Here is a 23,957-nt window from a genome sequence, read left to right on the forward strand (position 1 = left end):
GTAATGGCGAGGGCACTAATGTAGCTGATAGGTAGAGAGGCCAGAACAGGAAACCAAAACAGATTTGCTGATAGCAAAATCCTGTTGAAATGTTCGTACTCCTGGTTCCCAGAAATCCAGACAATTTTCACAACCCGTGAAACGAACATTATTTTACTTCAGAATCCTGAGATATGCTGGTATTTCTTAACTATACGACACTTTAAAAGCAACTGAAACTAGTCAGCACAATTAAAATAACAAGTCATCAATTCTCATGTGAAATTTTACCCTTCGTAATGTTTATACACACACTCCAAAGGACAGTTTCAAGACTATTTTAAGGTTATATATAGACATGTCATGGGTGTTCCCTGTCAATGAGGAAGAGTTTCCGAACTATGGGAAGAAAATGACTACAAGAAGCTTTTTGATTGTGATGTAAGGACAAATTCTTCCTGTCTTCAATGAAAGTGAATTACATATAAATTCACAATGGTTATAAACATCAATTATCAACCAGGTTAAAGACGTCAAGGCCCACAGTTAAAACTCACATTCCTAGCTGATAAAATCTAAATTAAAAAAAAGTCCACTCCCTGGGCTATTAGTGAGCAAAAGGAACATTTACTGAAGAAGTCAACCTGGAAAAGAAGGAGGGGTCAAGCTACCAGACAATCCCTTACTCCATTTCATCCTCTAATAGCTTCCAGAAGTTATTCTAAGGTATTTTTGCTTTGGGAAATATTTTTGAAAGTATGCCAGTATTCAGAACATGATCACCGAGATAGCGGCATTTAAACAAAACCAAAGGACAGAAGCATCGAGAGCTGTGGGAAAATACTTTACTTAATGTACACAATCTATGTGGAACCAATAAAAACCTCAAATGTTAATCTACATACCCTATACAAATTTAATAAAATCACTGAATTTTCAAAACCTGAAGATCCTCTAAAAATCACCAAGCTTGCTCCAAGCTTGAAGGAACTATGATCAAGGCAGGGACATATTTGATGACAGAGCTATCTATCATGGAAGCTCAGTGCTGCTGTCCTGTATTGAGCAAACATTAGAGGGTCCATTAGGTGCTACAGGTACCATGTGAAAGGCCAGGGCTCTTCCTCCTAGATCAAATTTTTATGGCAATGTTCTATAAATGACCTAATGCAAGTTGAAGAATAAAAAAAAAAACCTGCTTGGGACTTCCCTGGTGGCACAGTGGTTAAGAATCCACTTGCCAATGCAGGGGACACAGGTTTGACCCCTGGGCCGGGAAGATCGCACATGCCGTGGAGCAACTAAGCCCATGCACCACAACTACTGAGCCTACACTCTAGAGCCCGTGAGCCACAAATGCTGAGCCGATGTGCCACAACTACGGAAGCCCGTGCGCCTACAGCCCATGCTCCGCAACAAGGGAAGCCACCGCAATGAGAAGCCCGCACACCACCAGGAAGAGTAGCCCCCGCTCGCCGCAACTAGTGAAAGCCTGCACACAGCTACGAAGACCCAATGCAGCCAATAAATAAATAAACAAACAAATAAATAAATTTATTAAAAAAAAGACTGTCAAGAAGAGGCAAACATCATGGTTACTATAGAACCAATTAAGGGGTACAAAATAAAACAGGAGTGTCTCTGTACAGAGCAGTCATCAATTTTACTCAAGTAATACTTAAGAACAGAAGCAACTAAATAACCTTTTCTGAATTTGAAGGATTAGTCTAAATTGGCTTTAATGACTAGTGATGCTCAGGTTAACAATTCACATTTTGCTGTGAGTTATGCTTTTTAATACTACCCCTAAAAAATGAAGCAATATTTCAGATATCAAAATCTGAACTAAGTCTCCCTCAGTTGAAATGATACCTTAATTAAAACAGCATGGTACTGCTGTATAAAAGCAGAGTGACAGAAAAGAATGTGACACTTTACATCTGAGGGAGATGTTAGGATATTTGGCTACCTGTTTAGAAAATGTAAGCCATAAAGGAAAACATTGATATAGATTTGATTATAAAATTCAAAAACTCCTCTATGTCAAAAAGCACCATAAAGTTAAAAGACTAGCTCACACGATTAGAATCCCTTATATACAAGATATCACCGAGCAACTGCTTTACTTGGGTGTTAGCTATCTCCGAACCAGAACGAACCCATATCTCATTATAAGCAGTTGAAACACTGAAAAATGCCTCAGTGCTCCTTTTGCGTGTGCTCAAATATCCATACCATGTCTAAGTATCAGAGGTATTCCAGGAGTCTTGTCAGGCTTAGAAATATTTTGGCAGTAAACCCCAGTGTCTACGAGAAATGTTTGGATATTCTGTCAATTTTGTATGAGTACAGAAGGGACACTGCTTATGGCATTTATTAGTATTTAAGCACAACCCATTGTCCCTATCAGATTAAGCTTCAGAACAGGCAAACAGCACATAGGAGGAACTCAAATAATGGCTGCCCAATTAAGTATCATACACTGAAATCTGAAATGGACACTACTTGTGTGGTTGTGCACATGAAACCAGATATTATTGTTGATATTTTCCTGCCTCTAACCTTTTTCCTGCCTCTAACTTTAACTATCTTGAAATTTCTCATATTAAATTTTCAGCTAGTTTTTCATTTTTGTGTCTTATTGGTTTTATCATTTGCCTTACTGCTTGAAAAGTAATTTTATTATAAAAACTATGCATGTCCAGTATAGAAAACTTAAATAATAAAAAGAAGAAAAACAAAAGAGGGAAAAAATCCTCTATGTTGGTGCTTTCTAGTCTCTGTCTGTATATACGCACATATACACATGGACCACAGTACACATATTATCACTTTTTTTTTCTGTAGAGGGCCAGAAAGTAAATGTTTTTGACTTTGCAGGACATATTGGTCTCTGTCAACACTGCCACTGCAGCGTGAAGAGGAATGGGTGAGGTTGTGTTCCAATAAAACTTCATTTACAAAAATAGGGGGCAGGTCTCAGGTATAGTTTGCTGACCCCTATTTTCTATTATTAAATCATCCTCAATGCATTATTTATTTTTATTTTTATTTTTTGCAATACGCGGGCCTCTCACTGCTGCGGCCCCTCCCGCCGCGGAGCACAGGCCCCGGACGCGCAGGCCCAGCGGCCACGGCTCACGGGCCCAGCCGCTCTGCGGCATGTGGGACCCTCCCGGACCGGGACACGAACCCGCGTCCCCTGCATCGGCAGGCGGACCCCCAACCACTGCGCCACCAGGGAAGCCCCATCCTCAATGCATTATTAATGACTGCAGAGCATTCTACTATATAAATCCCCTATTGTTGGGTATTTGATCTTCTATATCACTGGGATGTCCCCATCTTTTGTGCACATTCACAATTTATTAGAAATAATTTCTGGAAGTGGCACTGTATTTCTAGAGGTAGAGTATGCAGCATTTTAAAGTTTCTTGATCGTAACATATTTGCCAAGTTGTCCTCCGGGAAGAACCTAAAAAACAATGAGAGAACCACACCAAGACCTCAGGCAGGGGTAAACTACAACCAGGCCGGGCCAGTCAAGGGCTAAATCTGGTCATGCCCATGTCTATTTACATAAGAGCTCCTGCTGTTTTTTTCCCTACATAATGGCTACAGCTGACTTGAGTAGTTGCCACAGAGCCTAAAATATTTACTACCCAGCCCTTTATAAACAAAGTTCGCTGACTCATGGTCTTGAGTCCTCCAACAGGATGAGCAGCAAATGCGAACACCCTGAGATTAGGAATCGGCTTAATGAATTCAAAGCACAAAGGAAAGACCTTGGTGTCTAGAATGTGGTGAACACCAAGGAAAGAGAAGGAAATGGGGAAGTAGGTTCGGGCCACATTAAGCAGGGCCTTACAGACTATCAAGAAGTTTGGATTTGGATTTGAAGCTAACCTTACTCGTTTTAGGCAGCGGCATCAATACCAATCTCCCAAACCTGTAAGTCCTTTTGGGCTTTTTCCTTTCTAATCTAACTTCCTTCCCTTCATATTTAATCCATCAATAAATTCTACTGATTTTATCTCTGAAATAAATCTCAAATCTGTCTATTTCTATTTTCTCTGACACTGTCAGTACAAACCATTATCATCTAGTGCCATCTAACTGGTTTTCCTCCTTCCAAATTTTTCCTGTGCAATCCTTTCTCTTCATGGCAGCCAGAATGATTTTAAAACAGAAATCAGGCTTGGTCGTACCCCCACCTCACATTCTTCAATGGCTTCCCATCCCAGAATAAAACTCAAATTTCTCACAGTCTATGGAACATAAAGCAAACACTAATAAATGCTACCTTGATTCTGACTTGGGAATATATTCAGTAAGTTATTCAAATATGATATCAATATTTGGTTTTAGACATATTTTAATCATGTTAATATCAGACTATTTCCTCTTTACTAAAAGAAGAATGAATATTCAATTTAAAAAAATGTCTTTTTATTATCTATTAATACACTTAGTTTCTCTCCTTTGACCTACTGATTTGATAACTCATATCAACAGATGTCCTAATATGCTTGTATTCCTAGGAAAATTCCATTGTTTTAATATAAGTCTGTATTTGATTTGTAAATTTTTAAAAGGATTTTTCTGTCTGTATTCATAAAGTGGCACAGTTTCCTTTTCTGCGTTAACTTTCATTTTCAGGGCTATGCTAACTTTATAAAACGGACTAGAAGGTGATACAATTTTTTCCTATGCTTTAGGACAATCTATTTCTTGAAAGTTTCCAAGATTTCTCCTACTGGAGCCTGGGGCCTGGCACTGTAGTGGTGGGGGGACCACTGTAGTGGTGGGGGGACCACAGTAGTGGTGGGATGTGTGTGGCGGTACGCGTTCTTTAATAACTTAAATTTCTCCCTTGCTATTGGTAAAGTCATAGTTTTTCTATTCCTTCCTAAATATCGTTTAGATTTTCTTAGAAAACCACATATTTCAGCAAGACTTCCATATCAGTACAGAGATATATTGAGTATACTATTATGTTTTTTAAATAAAATTTAAGGAAGATTTCAAGCGTATCTAAAAGTAGACTGAATAGTATAACAAACCCTCATGAACCCACCACTCAACTATAACAATTATCAACTCATGGCCAATCTTGCTTCATATACTCACTTCCCCCCACTCTCATAATTATTTTGAAGCAAATCCTAGACATTATATCATTTCATCTGTGAATATTTCAGTTATTATGATGTTTTAATCTCCTTCCTATCTGTGGTTATATACTGTTTTGCTTTCCTAATGTTGTGCATTTGCTTTTTTTATTTTTCCTGTTTTCTAATTCACTGATTTTGGAATTTAAATTTAAATCCTTTCTCTTGCTTTTTTTTTTTTTTTTTTTTTTTTTTGCGGTACACGGGCCTCTCACTGCTGTGGCCTCTCCCGTTGCGGAGCACAGGCTCCGGACGCGCAGGCTCAGCGGCCATGGCTCACGGGCCCAGCCGCTCCGCGGCATGTGGGATCTTCCCGGACCGGGGCACGAACCCGTGTCCCCTGCATCGGCAGGCGGACTCTCAACCCCTGCGCCACCAGGGAAGCCCTCTCTTGCTTTTTATGGGTTTACTTTGTAGTTCTTTTTCTAGCTTCTTTCACTGAATCCTTAGTTCCTTTATTTGAATTCTCATTTATTAATAATTTTTTCTTTCAAGTATAATTCTGACAATATCATATAAGGTACTACTATATGCTAAGAACCATGCTTTACATGAAATTACTTCAGTTAACTCTCACCACAATGAGATAAGTAAATACTATTATCTACACTACAGATGAAGAAACTAAGGCTTAGAGAGAAGTTAAGGAACCTGCTGCCCAAGTTCCCACAGTTTGGAAGTGGAAATGGCTGTGATGTTGGTGGGAGCATAGACAGGCAATTCTATCTGGGGAAGGAGCATGTATATGTATGGTCAGTGGCTGACTTAGGTCAGAAGCCAGGAGGTGCTAAACCTTTTGATAAGACCCTGAAGGAAGACAGCTCGATAGAGGGTCCATAGCAGAGTTTCTGAACACTTTTTCTACACCATACGTTATATTTGTCTGGCGAAACCCAAACCTTGGTCAAACCCAATTATCAACCATCTTCATGACTCCATGATGGCTGAACCCTGCTGGAGAAAAATAAACTGCTATAATAAAAGCTTAAAATTAACATGTTCTTAACCAATTCCTTCAGATACAGTTTTTTTGTATGAATCAATTTTTCAGATACTAAAGGATTTAATATCTAAGGATTTCCATTTAAGTACAGGAGAATTATTCTGTAGCACACATCCATCAGTAGATAATGTTATAAAGTGCTATGGTTCTAAGGTTTTAAATCAGAGATGGGAAATAAGTTTTATGATCATCAACCTGAACCAAATGGTAGTGGCTTCCTAGAGCGCTGAGAGGGGTTGCTTCTAAGGCCCTGTGTCAATGGAAAGCATGCTATATTCCACTCACAATATCTCCCCTGAGCATGACGAGACGGCGAGGGGGCAGCACCACCGATGTCCCAGCTGGAATCTTGCAGTAAGCAGCAATACACCCTAGGTGGTATTGCTGGTCACTGTATTCACGCATTTTTTTTCCTGCTTAGCCTGAACTCTTTTTTTTAATAATTTTTTTTCTCTCTTTCTATTTATTTATCTATTTTTGGTTGTGCTGGGTCTTCGTTGCTGCATGCAGGCTTTCTCTGGTTGCAGCGAGTGGGGGCTACTCTTCATTACAGTGTCTGGGCTTCTCATTGTGGTGGCATCTCTTGTTGCGGACCATGGGCTCTAGGCACGCAGGCTTCAGTAGTTGTGGCATGTGGGCTTCAGTAGTTGTGGCTCATGGGCTCTAGAGTGCAGGCTCAGTAGTTGTGGCGCATGGGCTTAGTTGCTCCGCAGCATGTCGGATCTTCCCGGCCCAGGGCTCGAACCCGTGTCCCCTGCACTGGTAGGTGGATTCTTAACCAGTGCGCCACCAGGGAAGTCCTGGAGTTCTTTTTACTTAGTCATTTTTGTCTAAAATGGTTAAATTAAGAGACTCATTTAAGTACAGGAGTTACAACGTTCAATACACCAGTATTTCAGGTTGACTCAATAAACCATTCATACTTCAAGAGAACTTACATGAATTTTCTTTCTTTCCAATTATGGTTTAGATCAGTCAAATTGAACAAATGGGTATTGTGATAAGTAGACTACAGCAGAGGAGAAGCAAATTTGGATCAGAGGGATCATATGAGTTAGGCAAGCCACGATTTTTTTTAAAAAGGGGGTATTTTTTTTTTAAAGCTCTTAGGGGTGGAGAAAAGGGACACTAGAAATAAAAAATAGCCCTGAAAGAGGGCCAAAAATGTAGTAAAGGAAAACTTACATGCTTGGAAATTTTGCCTATTATACACACACTCTATTTAATGTGACCATGCAGTGTTAATTATAATGCTATTTATTCTCGGAAATATTTTCCTAAGTGGTATATACTTAAATCTACTAGAGCATATCTTCTCTAGTAGATTTAAGTATATGCTCTAAGTGCTAAAATATACTCTCAGCTAATGAGAGTTAGATAAACAGACAATACTCCAAACAGTTAGTCAGTGTCATTAATGTAACACTCCACAAATGTTCCCTGCCAACGAGCAAGCACTCTACCGTACTTTCCTGTTTTGAGTGGGTTCTTCGCTGTCTATTGTCTACTCCTCTAGGGTTTCTCTTTTTTAAAAAAATTTATTTATTAATTTTATTTATTTTTGGCTGCCTTGGGTCTTTGCTGCTGCACACGGGCTTTCTCTAGTTGTGGCGAGCAGGGGCTACTCTTCGTTGTGGTGAGCGGGCTTCTCGTTGCGGTGGCTTCTCTTGTTGTGGAGCACAGGCTGTAGGTGCGCGGGCTTCAGTAGTTGGAGCACACAGGCTCAGTAGTTGCGGCACACAGGCCTTAGAGCATGCGGGCTTCAGGAGTTGCGGCACGTGGGCTCAGTAGTTGCAGCACGCGGGCTCTAGAGCGCAGGCTCAGTAGTTGTGGCGCACGGGCTTAGCTGCTCCACGGCATGTGGGATCTTCCCAGACCAGGGATCGAACCCATGCCCCCTGCATTGGCAGGCGGATTCTTAACCAGTGCGCTACCAGGGAAGTCCGGGGCTTCTCTTTCTGTAGTTTATTTTGTGTTTAACCTATGATAACTGAAAGAGTTATGCAAGTGTATGCTGGACTCACAGCTATGAGTATCATTTTGGATGTTCAAATGCAAGTTTTAAGGGAGCTTGAGGGAACCTTCAAAGAAATGGAGGAAACCAGCAGAGAACAGGGAACTGGTGAAATTCCCTGGATATTGTGAAGGCCGTCATACAAATCACTGCTGCCTTAGGGTTACTATATGAACAGTAGCTACGGCATGCATAGAAGTTGGAAGAAACTACCGTTAAAGGCCCATGAGGAGATTTGAAAAGAATGGGGCACTGCTGGTGTACTCCTGCCTGTGACCTTTACAGGGGTGCTGCTCTTTAACTTGGCATCCAAAGTCATCTACAGTCATCTCCATTTTATCTTTTTAAACCATTTTTACCACTACTACTTTTAACAAGCTTTCTCCAATTCTTTTTTTTAATTAATTAATTTATTGTTTATTTTTTGGCTGCATTGTGTCTTTGTCGCTGCGTGCAGCTGTCTCTAGTTGCAGCGAGCAGGGGCTACTCTTTATTGCGGTGCGCGGGCTTCTCATTGTGGTGGCTTCTCTTGTTGCGGAGCTCAGGCTCTAGGCGCGTGGGCTTCACTAGTTGTGGCTCACGGGCTGTAGAGCACAGGCTCAGTAGTTGTGGTGCACGGGCTTAGTTGCTCTGTGGCATGTGGGATCTTCCCGGACCAGGGCTTGAACCCGTGTCCCCTGCATTGGCAGGTGGATTCTTAACCACTGTGCCACCAGGGAAGCCCATGTTTTCTCCAATTCTTAACAATCATGCATGTGACTCTGATACAAGAGCTACAAAGACTGCGTTGATAAATATAGTGTTTAGGACTGTAGTAATATAATATTCACAAAGTTAATGTTATGAGTGATTAATGTATGCATGGTTATTAGAAATAAACAATAAGGGGAACAGAAGGGTCAAAGGACCAAATTAAGAGAAAGTCAGTTCACAGTTTTGTCTGAGGCCAGGCCTACTGTCAGCCAGAAAATTACTGGATACCACCCTAGTTCCTAAGAGGAACTAGGTGAATAGTCTGAGAGAGCAAGATCAGCATCTGGGAGGAAGAGGACAGGAAAATTAACACTTACTGGGCTCTTCCTTTGTGCTAGGTGCTTATTTATCTCCTTTAATTCTCAAGCCTCAGAAGAACCTTTGCCTGCTACTGTAAGAACCATTAAGAGAATTATTTCCCCACTAAGCAAGAAACTGCTTTAATGATTCTTGGATGATTATGGAGACCTAAACAGCCCAGACTCCCTATTTCCTCTGCATGGATCATCAGAGCATGGAGTCCTCTGGCCAGCTGAGAAAGGATAGAAAATTCTGGAGTCCAGGAAGGTATCTTGGCTTAAGGGGCTATACAGCACCCTACCTTCTGCTATGAAGGCAGTCTCTCTCCCAGCCCTACTGGAATAACGGATAAAAATAATCAAGTCTCTCCAGCAGGGAAGGGAGAAAACAAAATACACTAGCTGGAGCAAGTTAACTGGTGAGAAATTCAACTAATTGTGCATAAATATGAATTAACACGCAACCATTCCTGGGGAGGGAGATGGTGGAAGGTGATGACTACCTGTTATATTCTGGTATGGATCAATTTAATTAGATAAATTTCGTATACTTCATGAGTGGAAGAAATAAAAATTTTACTTCAGGTGCATAAAGACAAGAAAGGATTGAGCCTTCAGAAAGCCAGAAGAAAGGAAAACAGCATTAAATTCTAGAAGATGAAAGAAAAGTAGATCTAGGATATAGGAAGGAGGCAGATCGGAGGGCAAAGAACAAAGGGAAGAGAGGAAAACATGAGGTGTGAAGAAGGGAGAAAAATCCAGACAGAATGAAATGGCTCTACCACAAATAGAAACCAGGAGACATGCTCAAGAGAAATCACAGGGGCAGCTCCATATGTCAAGAAGGTCTGAGTGAAGATTAAAGGGTCAAGTAATGATGCAAGGCTTGTATAACAAAAAAGTAGCAGTACCCAGTGTTCTCGATACCCTTTCAGCTCTGTTCATTGTTCCCTCTGGTATTTATATGATAGCTAATAACCTTATACTATTTTCTCCTGACTCAACAATTTCAGATATCACCTTTAGACATCCTATTACAGCTGACGTGACACTCATATCACACATTTTGGTTAAATCAATATTGAGTCTTTACAAATATTATGACTATGTAAACACTGTTCACTGCTTGAAGTAATATACTGTAGTTACATTTCTTGTATGCAACGTTTCTATTTTTGTTAAATTTATAGTTGCTTTGTTTTAAAACTTGCTTTCTTTTCTTTGCACCTATCTCAAATTCTTCTCACTTTGCCTCTCAAGTGGATTTTCAATACTCAAACCTACTGGACAATTCATAACTTCTTTTTTTCCCCTGAAGACAGCCCTCCTGGAAACATCTGTCTGCTTCAATCTGGACTGAGTACTCTCTAAGCCTACTGAATGAACTAGTCTTCTGAAGCATCCTTTATTCATCATAACGGGAAGGAACTTTCTTCACTGTGCTTGTACATGTTGGGTCTTTTGCTGCCTGAATCTCATGTCTTTCCTTTAGTTAATAACCTTCTACTGTTGGCAGAAGAAGGTATTCTTCTTCCAAAGAATAGGTACATGTCTGAAAATACCTTCATTGAAAATCATTTTCACTAAGCATTTCAAAGGCACTGCTCCTTGACTTTTAACTTTCAATGTTGAAATATCGTATATTATTCTTATACCCAGGCCTTTATTTTATAAATTTCTTTATTTTTCATTTTTGGCTGCGTTGGGTTTTTGTTGCTGTGCTTGGGCTCTCTAGTTGCGGTGAGTGGGGGCTACTCTTTGTTGCAGTGCACGGGCTTCTCACTGCGGTGGCTTCTCTTGATGCGGAGCATAGGCTCTAGGCACGTGGGCTTCAGTAGTTGTGGTACAAGGGCTCAGTAGTTGCAGCGCGTGGGCTCTAGAGCGCAGGCTCGGTAGTTGGGGCGCACGGGCTTAGTTGCTCCGTGGCATATGGTATCTTCCCGGACCAGGGATCAAACCTGTGTGCCCTGCATTGGCAGGCGGATTCTTAACCACTGCGCCACCAGGGAAGTCCCTCAGCCTTTATATATGGTATGAAAAAAATTTCTAAAAGCTTGTCTTAGTCTGTTTGGGCTGCTATAACAGAATACCATAGACTGAGTTGCTTACAACAAACAGAAATTTATTTCTCACAATTCTATAGCCTGGGAAGTGCAAGTCCAAGTCGCCAGCAGATTCTGTGTCTGGCGAGGATCTGTTTCCTTGTTCGTAGATAGCCATCTTCTTGCTGTGTCTTCACAGGGCAGAAGGGGTGAGGGAGCTCTCTGGGGTCCATTTTATAAGGGCACTAATCCCATTTATGAGGGCTCTGCCCTTCTGACCCAACCACCTCCCAAAGGCCCCACTTTTAAACTTCATCACATTGGAGCTTGGGCTTCAACATACAAATTTTGAGGGAACACATCCAGCCCACAGCAAAACTTTTAGGATCTTCTCTTTATCCCTGGTGTTTTGATATTTCATAATAACGATCCTTCTTGAGTAGGGTGGTTCTTCTTCTTTTTATTTTATTTTATTTTTTTGGTCATTATTAACAGGCTTTCAGTAGGCTGTTTTAATCCGGAGACTCGTGGTCCTCATGTTGGGGGAAAAAATTTTTTTTTTTGGCATTTTAGTATTCTGCCTAATCTAAGAGCACGATTAGCACTGTACCATTAAGAAAGAGAAAGTGCTGCCAATTAAAATGTGTCACACCTTTGATTATAACAAACATTCTGATTTCAGAGATATTAAGATGTTGGGGGGGAAAACATGTATCTTATGGTATTTCTTTCCTAATTTCTTCCCCTCCATTTCCCCACTGTCTCTTTCTGGAATTCCTATTAGGTAAATGTTAAATTGCTTCTCTTTCTTTTTCTCTCCTACTTTCTATTTGTCCTGTTCTATTTTGGGGAAAGTTTCCTCCATTTTAGCTTCTAAATATTCTACTAAAATATAAAATATTACTATCACATTTTTAATTTCTAACAGTTTCTTCTTTTTCTGTTTCTAAAAAAATAGCATACTGGGCTTCCCTGGTGGCACAGAGGTTAAGAATCCGCCTGCCAATTCAGGGGATACGGGTTCGGGCCCTGGTCCAGGAAGATCCCATGTGCCGCGGAGCAACTAAGCCCGTGCGCCACAACTACTGAGCCTGCGCTCTAGAGCCCGCGAGTCACAACAGCTGAGCCCACGTGCCACAACTACTGAAGCCTGCATGCCTAGGGCCCGTGCTCCGCAACAAGAGAAGCCATCGCAATGAGAAGCCCGTGCACTGCAACAAGGAGTAGCCCCTGCTTGCCGCAACTAGAGAAAGCCTGCACGCATCAATGAAGACCCAATGCAGCCAAAAATAAATAAATAAATAAAAGTAGATTTAAAAAACAGCATTCTACTCTTGTTTTAGGAAATCAATTTCATCTCTTAGCACTCAAAGGATATTAATTTATTTTTTCTTTTTCCTTTTTCCTGCATTGTCCGTTTCCCCCAAGATCTTATTCTTTCATGTTGGAATCCTTTCTCAAGTGTCTGGTGATATTTGGCTTTTAACTCAGTTTAAGAGTGATGCACTAAGAAGTGGACCAGATGTTCTGGAGCTTGTCAACTGGTAGGCTTTCTTGTAGGTTAAATGGTCAAGTAGCCAGCCTTTACACTGAAGATCTCCCAAATATCAGTATCTGAAGGTCTTTTATCAGGTATCATTCAGTTTCTTCAGGAAAGACGACTCCACTCTCCTGTCTGGAGGATATGGTCTTGGTTGGTGAAATGGGGAGGGGAAGGGGATCATAACACCATTGAGGAGTAGGCTTTCCCTTGATCTCCCTGTTTCCAGCCCAGTGTCTCACCCCACTTCCTACTATGCCTGGGGTTCCCCATGTATGGAGCCTCTCTGGTTCATTTTTCTCTATAAAATACTTTGTCTCTTCCAGGGGTAGGAGAGGGGTTAGAGTAAAGGCTTTTCATATCGACATTCAACCAATCTCTATTTTCAGCCTGGGCCATACCTCCACTTTCCACAATACTTAGTGACCTCATTCTTGAGCTCTTCTGGGGCTTTGGGGCCCTGAATAAGGCTTGCTTCTTTTTTTTTTTTTTTTTTTTTTTAACATCTTTATTGGGGTATAATTGCTTTACAATGGTGTGTTAGTTTCTGCTTTATAACAAAGTGAATCAGTCATACATAAACATATGTTCCCATATGTCTTCCCTGTTGCGTCTCCCTCCCTCCCACCCTCCCCAAGGGCTTGCTTCTTGATGATATACTCCTCACCAGCACTTAGGTCCTATAACTTCATCTTGTTATGACTCTTTTATCTGCTTTTCATATTTATATATTGTGGTTCAAATAACAGAAGTGTTCTAATTACAAAGACCGTGTTTCCGTTTCTTATTGTCCTTGTTGTTTTGGGTGATAATTTCCCAGAGGACAAGAGGACAAAAACAGCTTTATTTTGCCATTTTAAAACTGCAAGTTTCCCTTATGTGTTTCTGTGTCTCTAACAAGTTAGCAGAGTTCTTGGCACCAAACAGACATTCATTAACTACTTCGTTAATGAATGATTAGATGTAGTCAGAGTACAGACTAAGCTGCTCTAACAAAAAGGCCCCAAAATGCAAAGTCTCGAGCAAGGTAAGTGCCTATTTTTCTCTCTTGGAGCAGTCCATAGGCACGAGGCTAGGTTAGAGTGAAGAGGTGTCGCTAGATCCTTAGGTCACTAAGGATCCAGGTTTCTTCTCTCTTGTTATTCTCTATCTGCCCTATAGTCTTGTTGAGGCCAAAACTGGCTAATCATCACACTCTGCATTCTAGCCCATAGAAAAGGGGTCAATCAACCTACAAGAAAGCCTACCAGTCGACGACCTCCATACATACAGTTAGCATCTCACAGTTCCTATGGGCCAGGAATCTGGGCCAACAAACATGTGAGCTTGGAAGCAGATCCTTCTCCAGTCAAGGTACAGATGAGACTCTAGCCCTGGCAAACTCCTTGACTGTAGTCTGTGAGAGACTCTGAACCAAAGAAAGCCGTGCCCAGATTCCTGGCCCACAGAACCGGTGAGATAATAAATGTATGTTGTTTTAAGCTACTAAGCTTGGGGTAATTTGTTATGCATAAAATAACTACTGCGACATCTCAACTTTCACTATTTAAATGATCAGTAATTGACAAAAACTTTTAACTGTACATTAGAGGCAAATACAATTTAAAAGTATAAGGCTAATACATATTTGACCATCTTTTGGATTTAATACCATTAAAGAAATATTAGGTTTTCATCTTATACTCAATTCCTATAATGTGGAATGATCTCAACAACTTTACCCACGTAGTATCTTAGTCCTGCACCTTTTCAACCTACCTCTAGAATGCAGTTCACTTCCAGATGTAAATGTTGCTAATGCTGTGAGTACTCAGAGGGAAAGTATGAGCCATGTACGCAGAATACCACAATGGAAAATTATTTGATTTTAGACTTCAGAGAATAAAAAATTTAGAGGTTTTCCTTCCAAAGGAATTGTTGCAAAAATAAAAAAGGTGGCTGATGGCAAAAAAAATCAATATTAATACTTACTGATTGTTTTTACATTTGCTTAAATGCTAATAAACATATACTATAGACCAATGAAGTAAAATAACCCAAATGGTTTGGGAGATGCAGAAATCTAGACCAAATCTGAAGGCAGCCTTGGGCACTAGGCCCCATGATAGCCAAGACTTAATTCACATGTTCCTTTAATTAACAAGCACTGATGGAATACCTACTGGGTACTGGGAGCCAGATACGTGGATGTAAAAACAAGGAGTAAGTCAGACATGGTCACTGCCTCATGTAGCTCACAGTTTAGTAGGAAATACAGACAAGTAAATAAGCAATGGAATCTAGTGTGGTGTTGTCATGTAGCATACACATAGGCTGCTAGGGCAGCACAAAGGAAAAATACTCAATTCAAGGTGGAAATGAAAGTGGCAGCTGTGTCAGGAAGACACCTCAGTTGAAGTGATAGCAAAACTTGGACCTAAAGGATGACCAGGACTTCATTGGAGGGGAGTGGTAATGGAAAATAATTCTGGGAGAGGGACTATCACCTATGAAGGCTCAGGAGTAAAAGAGAACCGGAAACATACAACTGATTAGACTTTCAGTAGAGGGTAGAAGTGTGCAAAGGTTTTATTACGCAGGGTTTGTCACACTGCAGAGTTTGGACTTTATTTAAAGGAAGCAAAAAACTTATGAAGGGTTTTGAGAAGAAGAGTACAATGATCCCACTCTTTCATAACTGATGTTAAAAAGCACATAGAGGGCTTCCCTGGTGGCACAGTGGTTGAGAGTCTGCCTGCCGATGCAGGGGACACGGGTTCGTGCCCTGGTCTGGGAAGATCCCACATGCCCCGGAGCAGCTGGGCCCGTGAGCCATGGCCGCTGAGCCTGCGCGTCAGGAGCCTGTGCTCCGCAACGGGAGAGGCCACAGCAGTGAGAGGCCCGCGTACCGCAAAAAAAAAAAAAAAAAGCACATAGAAACATCTAATTTTTTTTACATACTAGCAATAACTAAATGGAAGACACAACAGAAAAGAATTCCCACTTACAATAGAACAAAAACTATAAAATGTCTATGAATTATCTTAATAAGAAATGTACAAAACCATATTAAGAAACCATAAAATTTTGATAAAGGATATAAAAGAATATCAGAATAAATGAATGTTCTTGGAAGTGAAGACCCAATATTTATTAAAATAATTTTCCTCATGTTAATTTATAAATTTAATGCTATTTGCATAAAAGTCTCAATAAAAATTTTCAGGAGTGTTTGATAAACTGATTCTAAAGTTCATCTAGTAGATGTATAAGACTACAATTTTGAAAGGTAAAAAAGACAGGAAGGCTTGCCTTGCCACATATAAAAAACATATAATAAAAGTACAGTAATTGAAAAGGTACGTAAAGTCAAAACATTCAGGGATGTTGTGGGTTGAACTGTGTCCTCCAAAAAGGTATGTTCAAGTTCTAATCCCCGGTACCTGTGAATGTGATCTTACTTGAAAATAGGGTCTTTGCAGGTGTGATAAGGTTAAGATGAAGCCATACTGGAATAAGGTGGGCCCTAATCCAATGACTGGTGTCCTTATAAGAAGAGGGAAATTTGGACACAGACCCACAGGGAGAATGCCATGTGACAATGGAGGCAGAGATTGGAGTGATGTCTACAAGCCAAGGAATGCCAAGGACTGCCAGCAGACAACAGAAGCTGGAACAGGCAAGGAAGGATCCTCCCCCAGAACTTTCAGAGAGAACATGGATCTGTCGACACCTTGATTTCAAACTTCTAGTCTTACAAACTGAGAGAATAAATTTCTGTTATTTAAGCCACCCACTTGTGGTACTTCATTAGGGCAGTCCTAGGAAACTAATACTAGGGGTATATGGCTATTTTACATCTGGTAAAAGAGGGATCTCAAATGAGTGGGAATGAATGGGTTTTATTTATTCAGTAAGTAGAGATTAGGACAACCCATTTGGAAAGAAAAGTTATATTTCTGCATCGTAACAGGTACTAAAATTCCAAGTAGACCACAAATCTAAATGCAAAAAACAAAACCATAAAAGTGGTAGATGAAAATGTGAGAGGATATTTTTATAAACTTGATTCAAGGAAGGATTTTCTAACTAAAACATGAAACCCAGAAGCCAGAACTGACCATTTAAAAATGAAAACTTCTGTACACATACAGTGAAAGACAACATAATCACTGTTAAAAAAAAAAGTAGGGGGAAAACATTTGCAAGATATATTATAGACATGGAGTTAACATCCAGAATATATACAGAGATCATATAGACCATAATGAGACAGTAAGTAACCCAAAAGAAAACTGGGCAAATACAAAAATACAAAGGCCAATAATGCATGGACACTTCACTAATAATCAAATGAGATGCAAACTGAAAAGAGAAAGTATGATTTATTTAGTGTGGCTCAAATTAAAAATAATTTCTGATAATATCTAGTGTTGAATAGGGTATGGTCAAACAAACACTCACATATAGTGAAGTTTTTACAACTTTTTGGTTTGGAGGGCAATCTGGCAATGCTTATTGAGATTTAAATGTTCATATCCTTTGTTCCAGCACATCCTTTTCTAAGACTATGTCCTACTGAAACACAAGTTCACAAAAATAAATGGGGGAAAATTACATTAAGTACAGGACATGCACAAAACAGAATACTATGAAACCATTTAAAATAAGGCAGATCTACATGTATTGGCATAAAAAGATGTTCAAGACATATTAAGTGAAAAAAGCAAGTGGCAGAGTATATATATTTTGTAAATATCAATAATAATTGTCTTATATACAGAAGAAAATGATGATAATAACTGAGCTAACAATGGTTTTCTTGCAAGAGGAGACAATTTATTAATTCATTTATTTAATATTTAATGAGTGTCTATTACGTGCCAGGCACTGGTCTAGGTGCTGGGGATTCAGGACTGAACCAAAAACACAAGATGAGGAAATGGTGAGCAATCATTTTCAACATTAAGTATCTCCAAAAAATAATGACCTTTATACTTATTTCACTAATAAATCTATGGTTAGTTTGCTTTTTTTTTAAGTTTTTTTTTTAAATGAAAAACCTTCAACAATGTAAAGTAGTTTGTCTTGTCCTTCTCGTAAAATCAGTCTCATCAAACAGTTTTTAAAAATGTCACTGGCACATTCAAGAATGTATTTTGGTAAAATTAATGTGAAAGCATCAACAAGTTTCTAACACTGTAAAATCATTACTTTGTTCAGTTTAAAAATAAGAATACTTAAATTTTATGGTATCTGATTTATCTGTATCCCTTATGATACAATATTTTACTTACAGTTTGTGGATTAATCTCCTCCTCTCCCATAGGTTCATCCATAATTTGCTGTCCATTCTGTGAAAAGTATAGCAAGTAGAAAGTTACCAAAACAGATCTCACATCAGTTTAAGTCAAATGAAGACAGGTAAAACAAAACCGTATAGGAATATTTTCACCCCTAAAGGGTTCTAATGAAGTACAGAACCACCATTTAAGTATGCAGTTGCCAATTTGCAACAGGTTGTGCTTCAAAAGTTAATGTGTAAATTGATTATTTAAAACTATAAAAATATTTTTTCCATGGAAATGATATAATAAATGATGGTTACCTTTCCAGGTAAGCTCTTGAGTTTAATAGTTAAATGCACTACAGTGGTCTTATTTAAACCTCACCAAACATTGTTTACAATACATTCTGTGTCAAAACACATTCTAAATTCCAACTCCATTGGAACTCAGGGCAAATGATTAATTATTTGGGGGAAAATTAAGCTAGGTCTCTACATCAAAGAAATTCCAGACGGATTAAACGTTTAAATGTCAAAAAGTAAAATTATACAAGTATTAGAAGAAAATATAGGTGAGTGCTACTTATGAGGTAAGGAGGCAGAAATCATAAAGGAAAGAAAAATGACATTTGAATCCATAAAAGTTTAAAACGTCTTCTGCCGGACATTAAAAAGATAAAGACAAATTGATTACAAAAAAATAAAAGCAACATATGACAAAGGGTTGGTATCCTCAATACATAAAGAACTTCATTTTACAAACCTGTAAGAAAAAACAATGAACCTCAACAGAAATGAGCAATAAGGGAAAAAAAGAGTTCAGCCTTAATACTAATCAAAGAAATGCATTTAACCAAAAGATACCTTTGCCTTTCAAATTGCTAACGATTTACAGAAAAAATAATACCCAGTGCTAATACGGATATGGGGAAAAGAGCACTCTGGATATACTGCTGGAGAAAGTGTAAATCAGCACAACCCTTCAAGAAGGCAATCTAAGTCTGTATTTAAAAAACAAAAAGAGACACATAAAACTTTGAAATGTCCCATCATTTCAACTTTAAAAAAAAAAAAGACAAGTGTGCAAAGATATACATATAAGAATGCTCACCATAACTTTTTCCAAAAAGAACTCCAAATTGTAAACCTAAATTCCTAACAATAGAGAACTAGTTAAATATATCATGGTACATCCATATAATGGAATACTATGCAGTCACTAAAAATGATGATAAAGATGTAAATTTATTGACATGGAAAGACAGTCACATGTAATAAGTGAAAAAAGCAGTTTACAAAACAATATGAATTGTAATGATCCCATGTTAAATAAATATATACATGTTTTAATGTATATATTTGTATGGGAAAAACTCTGGAAGGATATACACCAAAATGTTAACAGTGGCTATCTCTGAGTGGTAGAATTTTAGACAATTTAAATTGTTTGTTTTGCTTATTTGGATTTTCTAATGTGTCTACAATGTCTATGATGAATATGTATTATTTGTGTAATTAAAAACAAAACAAAACCAAAAGTCAGGTATACGTAATGTCTTCTCTAGTTCCCTCACTGGGAAAAGGAGTAAATGCCCCTGACCACTTGTTAATTCAACAAATGTACAAGGATCTAAGCTAACCATCTTTGGAGAATTATCAACTGGGAAATAAAAGGTAGCCCACCCATTACCCCACATAGCACATGAGACAGCTGCTCTGAACTTGAACTCCTCTCTCTACTCTCCCTATCTCTATTTATTCACCCAACCATTCATCCATCCATTTCATTTCATTCATGCTATGTTCTAGGCACCAAGCTGGAGATGAAAGGTTAAGGAAACATGCCCCTATCCTAAAGATCCATCTGACAGGACCTCACAGGTCTACTGACCCTTAAAAAGGGTAACTTTCATTTTCAAACACTCAGAGTATGTTCCTAGGTTAGGGAATGCCCACACAATATTACAAAGCACAGAAATGGTGCCAAAATGCAGAAAAGGGGGAGGCAGGTATAAAATCTTTATTTTCCAAAGACACTTTCAGAGGCTATGTATTGCCCACTTCTTTGGTAAGGACTCAAATAACTCCAGGATACATCCTCTTAAAAGCCACAACCATTTATTCAACTGAACACTGATGATTTTTATCCAAACATTCCAGACAAACCTTAAACTAGCTCTTAAGAACATTGGTTTTGGAGTCAGACACCTAGATTCAAATTTCTGCTCTTACACTAATTATGAAGCCTTGAACAAGTTATTTAAACTATCTAAGCTCTACTTTCTTCATATGGAGAGTGGAGATTGAAAAGTCTTCAGAGAGTTGTGAAGACTAAATGAGATAATGACATAAGACCTGTCACATAGTAAACAATCAAAGTTAGCTATTTTAATTATAGCCAAAATTCAATCACTCCCTCTGTGGCCCACCAATCTGCTACTTCTCCTGCATTTGCTCTTAGTAAATGGTATCATCATTAATCTAGTAGCCCAAAGTAGATTTTCTCATTAATTATACACAGTGTTCTCTTCCGACTGACACAGATCTACTCAATGGCTCCCCATTATTTGGCTTTTAGAACCCTTGGTTTAACTTGAGCTACATTTATATTTTCCATGGGAATATAATTTGAGAATCATCTGCTCCTTGTAATTTTCAATGCAAAGTAACAATCACAGCTTATAACTTACTTTTTGGTGTGGTAGAAACAGCACTAAAATCAGAATTGGTAGACCAGGGGTAGAGTCCTAGGTCTGCCACTTAAAAGCTTTATGATTTGGGGCAATTCAGACTTTCTCCTAACCTATTACTTGATCTGTTCAAAATGGGGATACCTGCCCTGTCTACTCAAAGGGTTGTTGTTAAGCTCAAAACTGAGATAACTCATAAGAAAATACATTATAAACTGTAAGAAGCTGTACCAACGCAAATTACTATTATTAAGGTAAGGTAGCTTCATGAGGATAAAATAATACTGCATAAAGACCTTTTGATCTTAGAATCAGAAAAAGTTTAGAATTGGTAAGGGATCTTGAAAGTTTTCTGTTCCAAATATACAAATATACTCATATCATATGCTTAAGTTCTTTCTATCCCATTCTCACCTATATTTGAACACTATCAGGACAAGAAAGAAGTATCTCACCAGGCAGCTTACTATACTAACTCAGAAAAAGCACTGGCTGCTCGATAATGCTCTTCTTCATACAGTAACTTTCCTCAAATGCAAATTTCCTTTAAGAGGATTACTAATACATGATGACTAACTTGCCTGTACTCTATCTACGAAGTCACAGAAGTAAATCTACAGCTATGACTATAAACTACCCCAAGTCTGTTCTTTCCTAGATAACTCGAGGTCCTTCAAACACTCCTTTTAGAAGATGAGACCACTTTCTTCTCTGAGCATGCATCCAATTCATCTGAAAGGGTAGTAAAGAGAATTGTGTGCAATTAACATTGCAACCTTGATATGACCAATGCAGAGTAAAGTAAAGGGCATATCACCTCCCTTGCCCTACATAATAAACTTATATTAATGCAGTTCACATATGCATTATTTTTGGAAGGTCCACAACACATGGCTCGGTCATATTATTTTTTTCCCTGTTTTCTGTCTGTTACTTCCTTGTTTTCTTCACTTACACTGCAACTAAGCCTTCTATCCTCTATTCTGTACTTAGTCTCATGAATAAAGCCTTACTTTAAATTTTTGATTCATCTTTTTCCAGTTCTGATTCATTGCTACAACCTCTACAGATTAGATTCCAAATCTGCCAATCAGCTACTTCACTATTTTCAGCTTCATGTAATCCATAAATTGTACAACGTATTTTCTTTTCTGAACTTTTCACCCAGCTAATTAATAGCGATATACTAACAAAACAATCTAAGAAAAAAATTAAGTGAAACATCTAAAGGTATTTTATGCTCTACTTTTTGCAAAAACAACTACTTCCTTTCTGAGTTTACCAAAGATTTAAAATTTTGAACAATTTAATTTTTAAAGCAGGAAAATATAAAAGCTAATGTTACCCTACATACCAGTGAAGCTTTACCAAAACCGACCCAAAAAAGCACCTTTATTTCAACAAACGTTTTGTATCACTTTGCCAAAACAAGGATTCAAATGCTATCTAATAGAAATGAGTATAAAGTTACCTATGCAGCTAAGAATTTTCACTTTTGAAAAAGGACTCTCGACTTCACTAGAGATTAGGTTACATGGACCACCAGTCTGACTCAATATTGTAATACTTATAGTTCCAAAAGTTCAAGGAATAATACCAATTAAACAAGAAAATTTATTTCTCTAATTTTAAGAAACAAATAGAAAAAAACATGTGGTCTGAATCTGGCTAGTACCAGGTTTAAACCCCAGTTCTGTCACTTACTACTGTAGTTACCTGACCTTGGGTAAGTTACTTAACATTTTGAGCCTCAGTTTCTTCATTTGTAAGATGCATATAATATCTACTTCACAGGGATGCTGTAATTAAAAGGACCCACCAAGGGACAGTAGATGCTCAGTAAATGCTACCTCCTGTCCCCTCTTTGGCCTCAATTGACTGTGTAACATTTACATTTCTACAGTTAGCTTCCAAAGTGTAATGCAATAAAGAAGTACAAGAGAGTGTTGAGATACCTGTTTCACCACTTACTACAGCCAATTTCCCGTCAAGCAGGGTAGAAGAGATCATTCATATGTGTGATATATTTTTATACAATGTGGCTATAGAGTACAAATGCAAAAGAATAGTTTAAACGTGAGGCAAATGTATTTATCCTCTCTCATCCCACCATAATGCCTTCCAGCCAAAAAATCGCAGATCTTGGCAGACTGTACATATGCAAATATTATGTGAAATACTAGAAAAGGTTAGGAAATGCTAATCAAGCTTTACTCTGGTAGTCTGAAATGTGTAAAAGTCAAAAATTAGAATAACGTACAATATGGGCCTTATCAGAACAAATCAGAAAAAGGAGACTGTTAGCTTGAGTTTCAGCAGGTATTGTTTTCAACATTAACTTCTAATGTTGTGGTATAAAATTATCACTTAAGATAATTTTCCTGCTCTTAAGGCAATAAACAATTCAAGTCAGTAATTCTGAACGAACGTTTCAGGACTTCTAGAATATCCCAAAGTATTTTAAGGAAAATTTTGAAGTGTTAAAAATAAGAGTATTTTTCTAATTAAAAAAAATTTATTTTAAGCAACCCTATTAAACAGATTGTTTTGCTGTAATGGCATGTTACAACCACACACATTTCCAGGCCGTTTGGCTGTTTGATACCTCTGAAAAAATGCACTGAGTCCAGCAGGAGATCATCTTGTATAAGTACACTAGGACTAAAAAAATGATCTGTGATTCAAAAATGCTACCTTGAACTTAGTAGGACATATCATCTACTGACATCCTACTACCTGGAAATGAAATGTATATATGAACACTGGGAGAAAAGAATTCCTCACAGAAAACAGCCTAAAGTAACAGGAAGGGAGGAGGAAAAGAATGGGGCCAGAGCCCTAGTGTACTAATTTGGAGACCCAGGTTGTAGATATGAGCAAGAATCATGCCTTTTTTTTTTTCTTTACTGTCCTCAAGTTTCCACAAGTGTATCTGCCTTCCGAACTCCCTGATATCAGCAGTGGTTTTCCTGTCCAAAGCGTATGCCATAGGACTTCCGTGAAGGTGCTGAGGATGAGGCATGAGAAACCTCTCTAAAACTTCAGTTAAGATACCATCAAATTGTTCAGAATCCAAAGAATCTTCTATGCAATCACATTGAAACAATAAGAAACAAGCATTTTATATTCTTAATAAGGAATGTATATAATCCTTACCAATGTGACAGGATTAAGAATCAGCTCCTCATTTATCCTAAGGA

At 38.5% G+C, this 23,957-nt stretch overlaps 1 protein-coding gene across 10 annotated transcripts in view; it reads right to left on the minus strand.

Annotated features, from left to right (window-relative positions):
* The window catches only part of RPS6KA3 (ribosomal protein S6 kinase A3), a 111,102-nt gene that overhangs the window by 63,061 nt on the left and 24,084 nt on the right, over nt 1–23,957 (minus strand). For 6 of the 10 annotated variants that reach the window (XM_049704731.1, XM_033411517.2, XM_049704729.1 and 3 more), the window contains exon 2: nt 18,078–18,134. In XM_049704731.1, the coding sequence (XP_049560688.1) occupies nt 18,078–18,134 (57 nt within the window). Of the gene's footprint in view, nt 1–17,244; nt 17,359–18,077; nt 18,135–23,913; nt 23,951–23,957 lie in introns of those variants that run through there. The other 4 variants (XM_033411512.2, XM_033411513.2, XM_033411516.2 and 1 more) reach the window with 2 other exon arrangements.

This window comes from Orcinus orca, chromosome X (genome assembly GCF_937001465.1).
Source record: "Orcinus orca chromosome X, mOrcOrc1.1, whole genome shotgun sequence".
Classification (NCBI taxonomy): Eukaryota; Metazoa; Chordata; class Mammalia; order Artiodactyla; family Delphinidae; genus Orcinus; species Orcinus orca.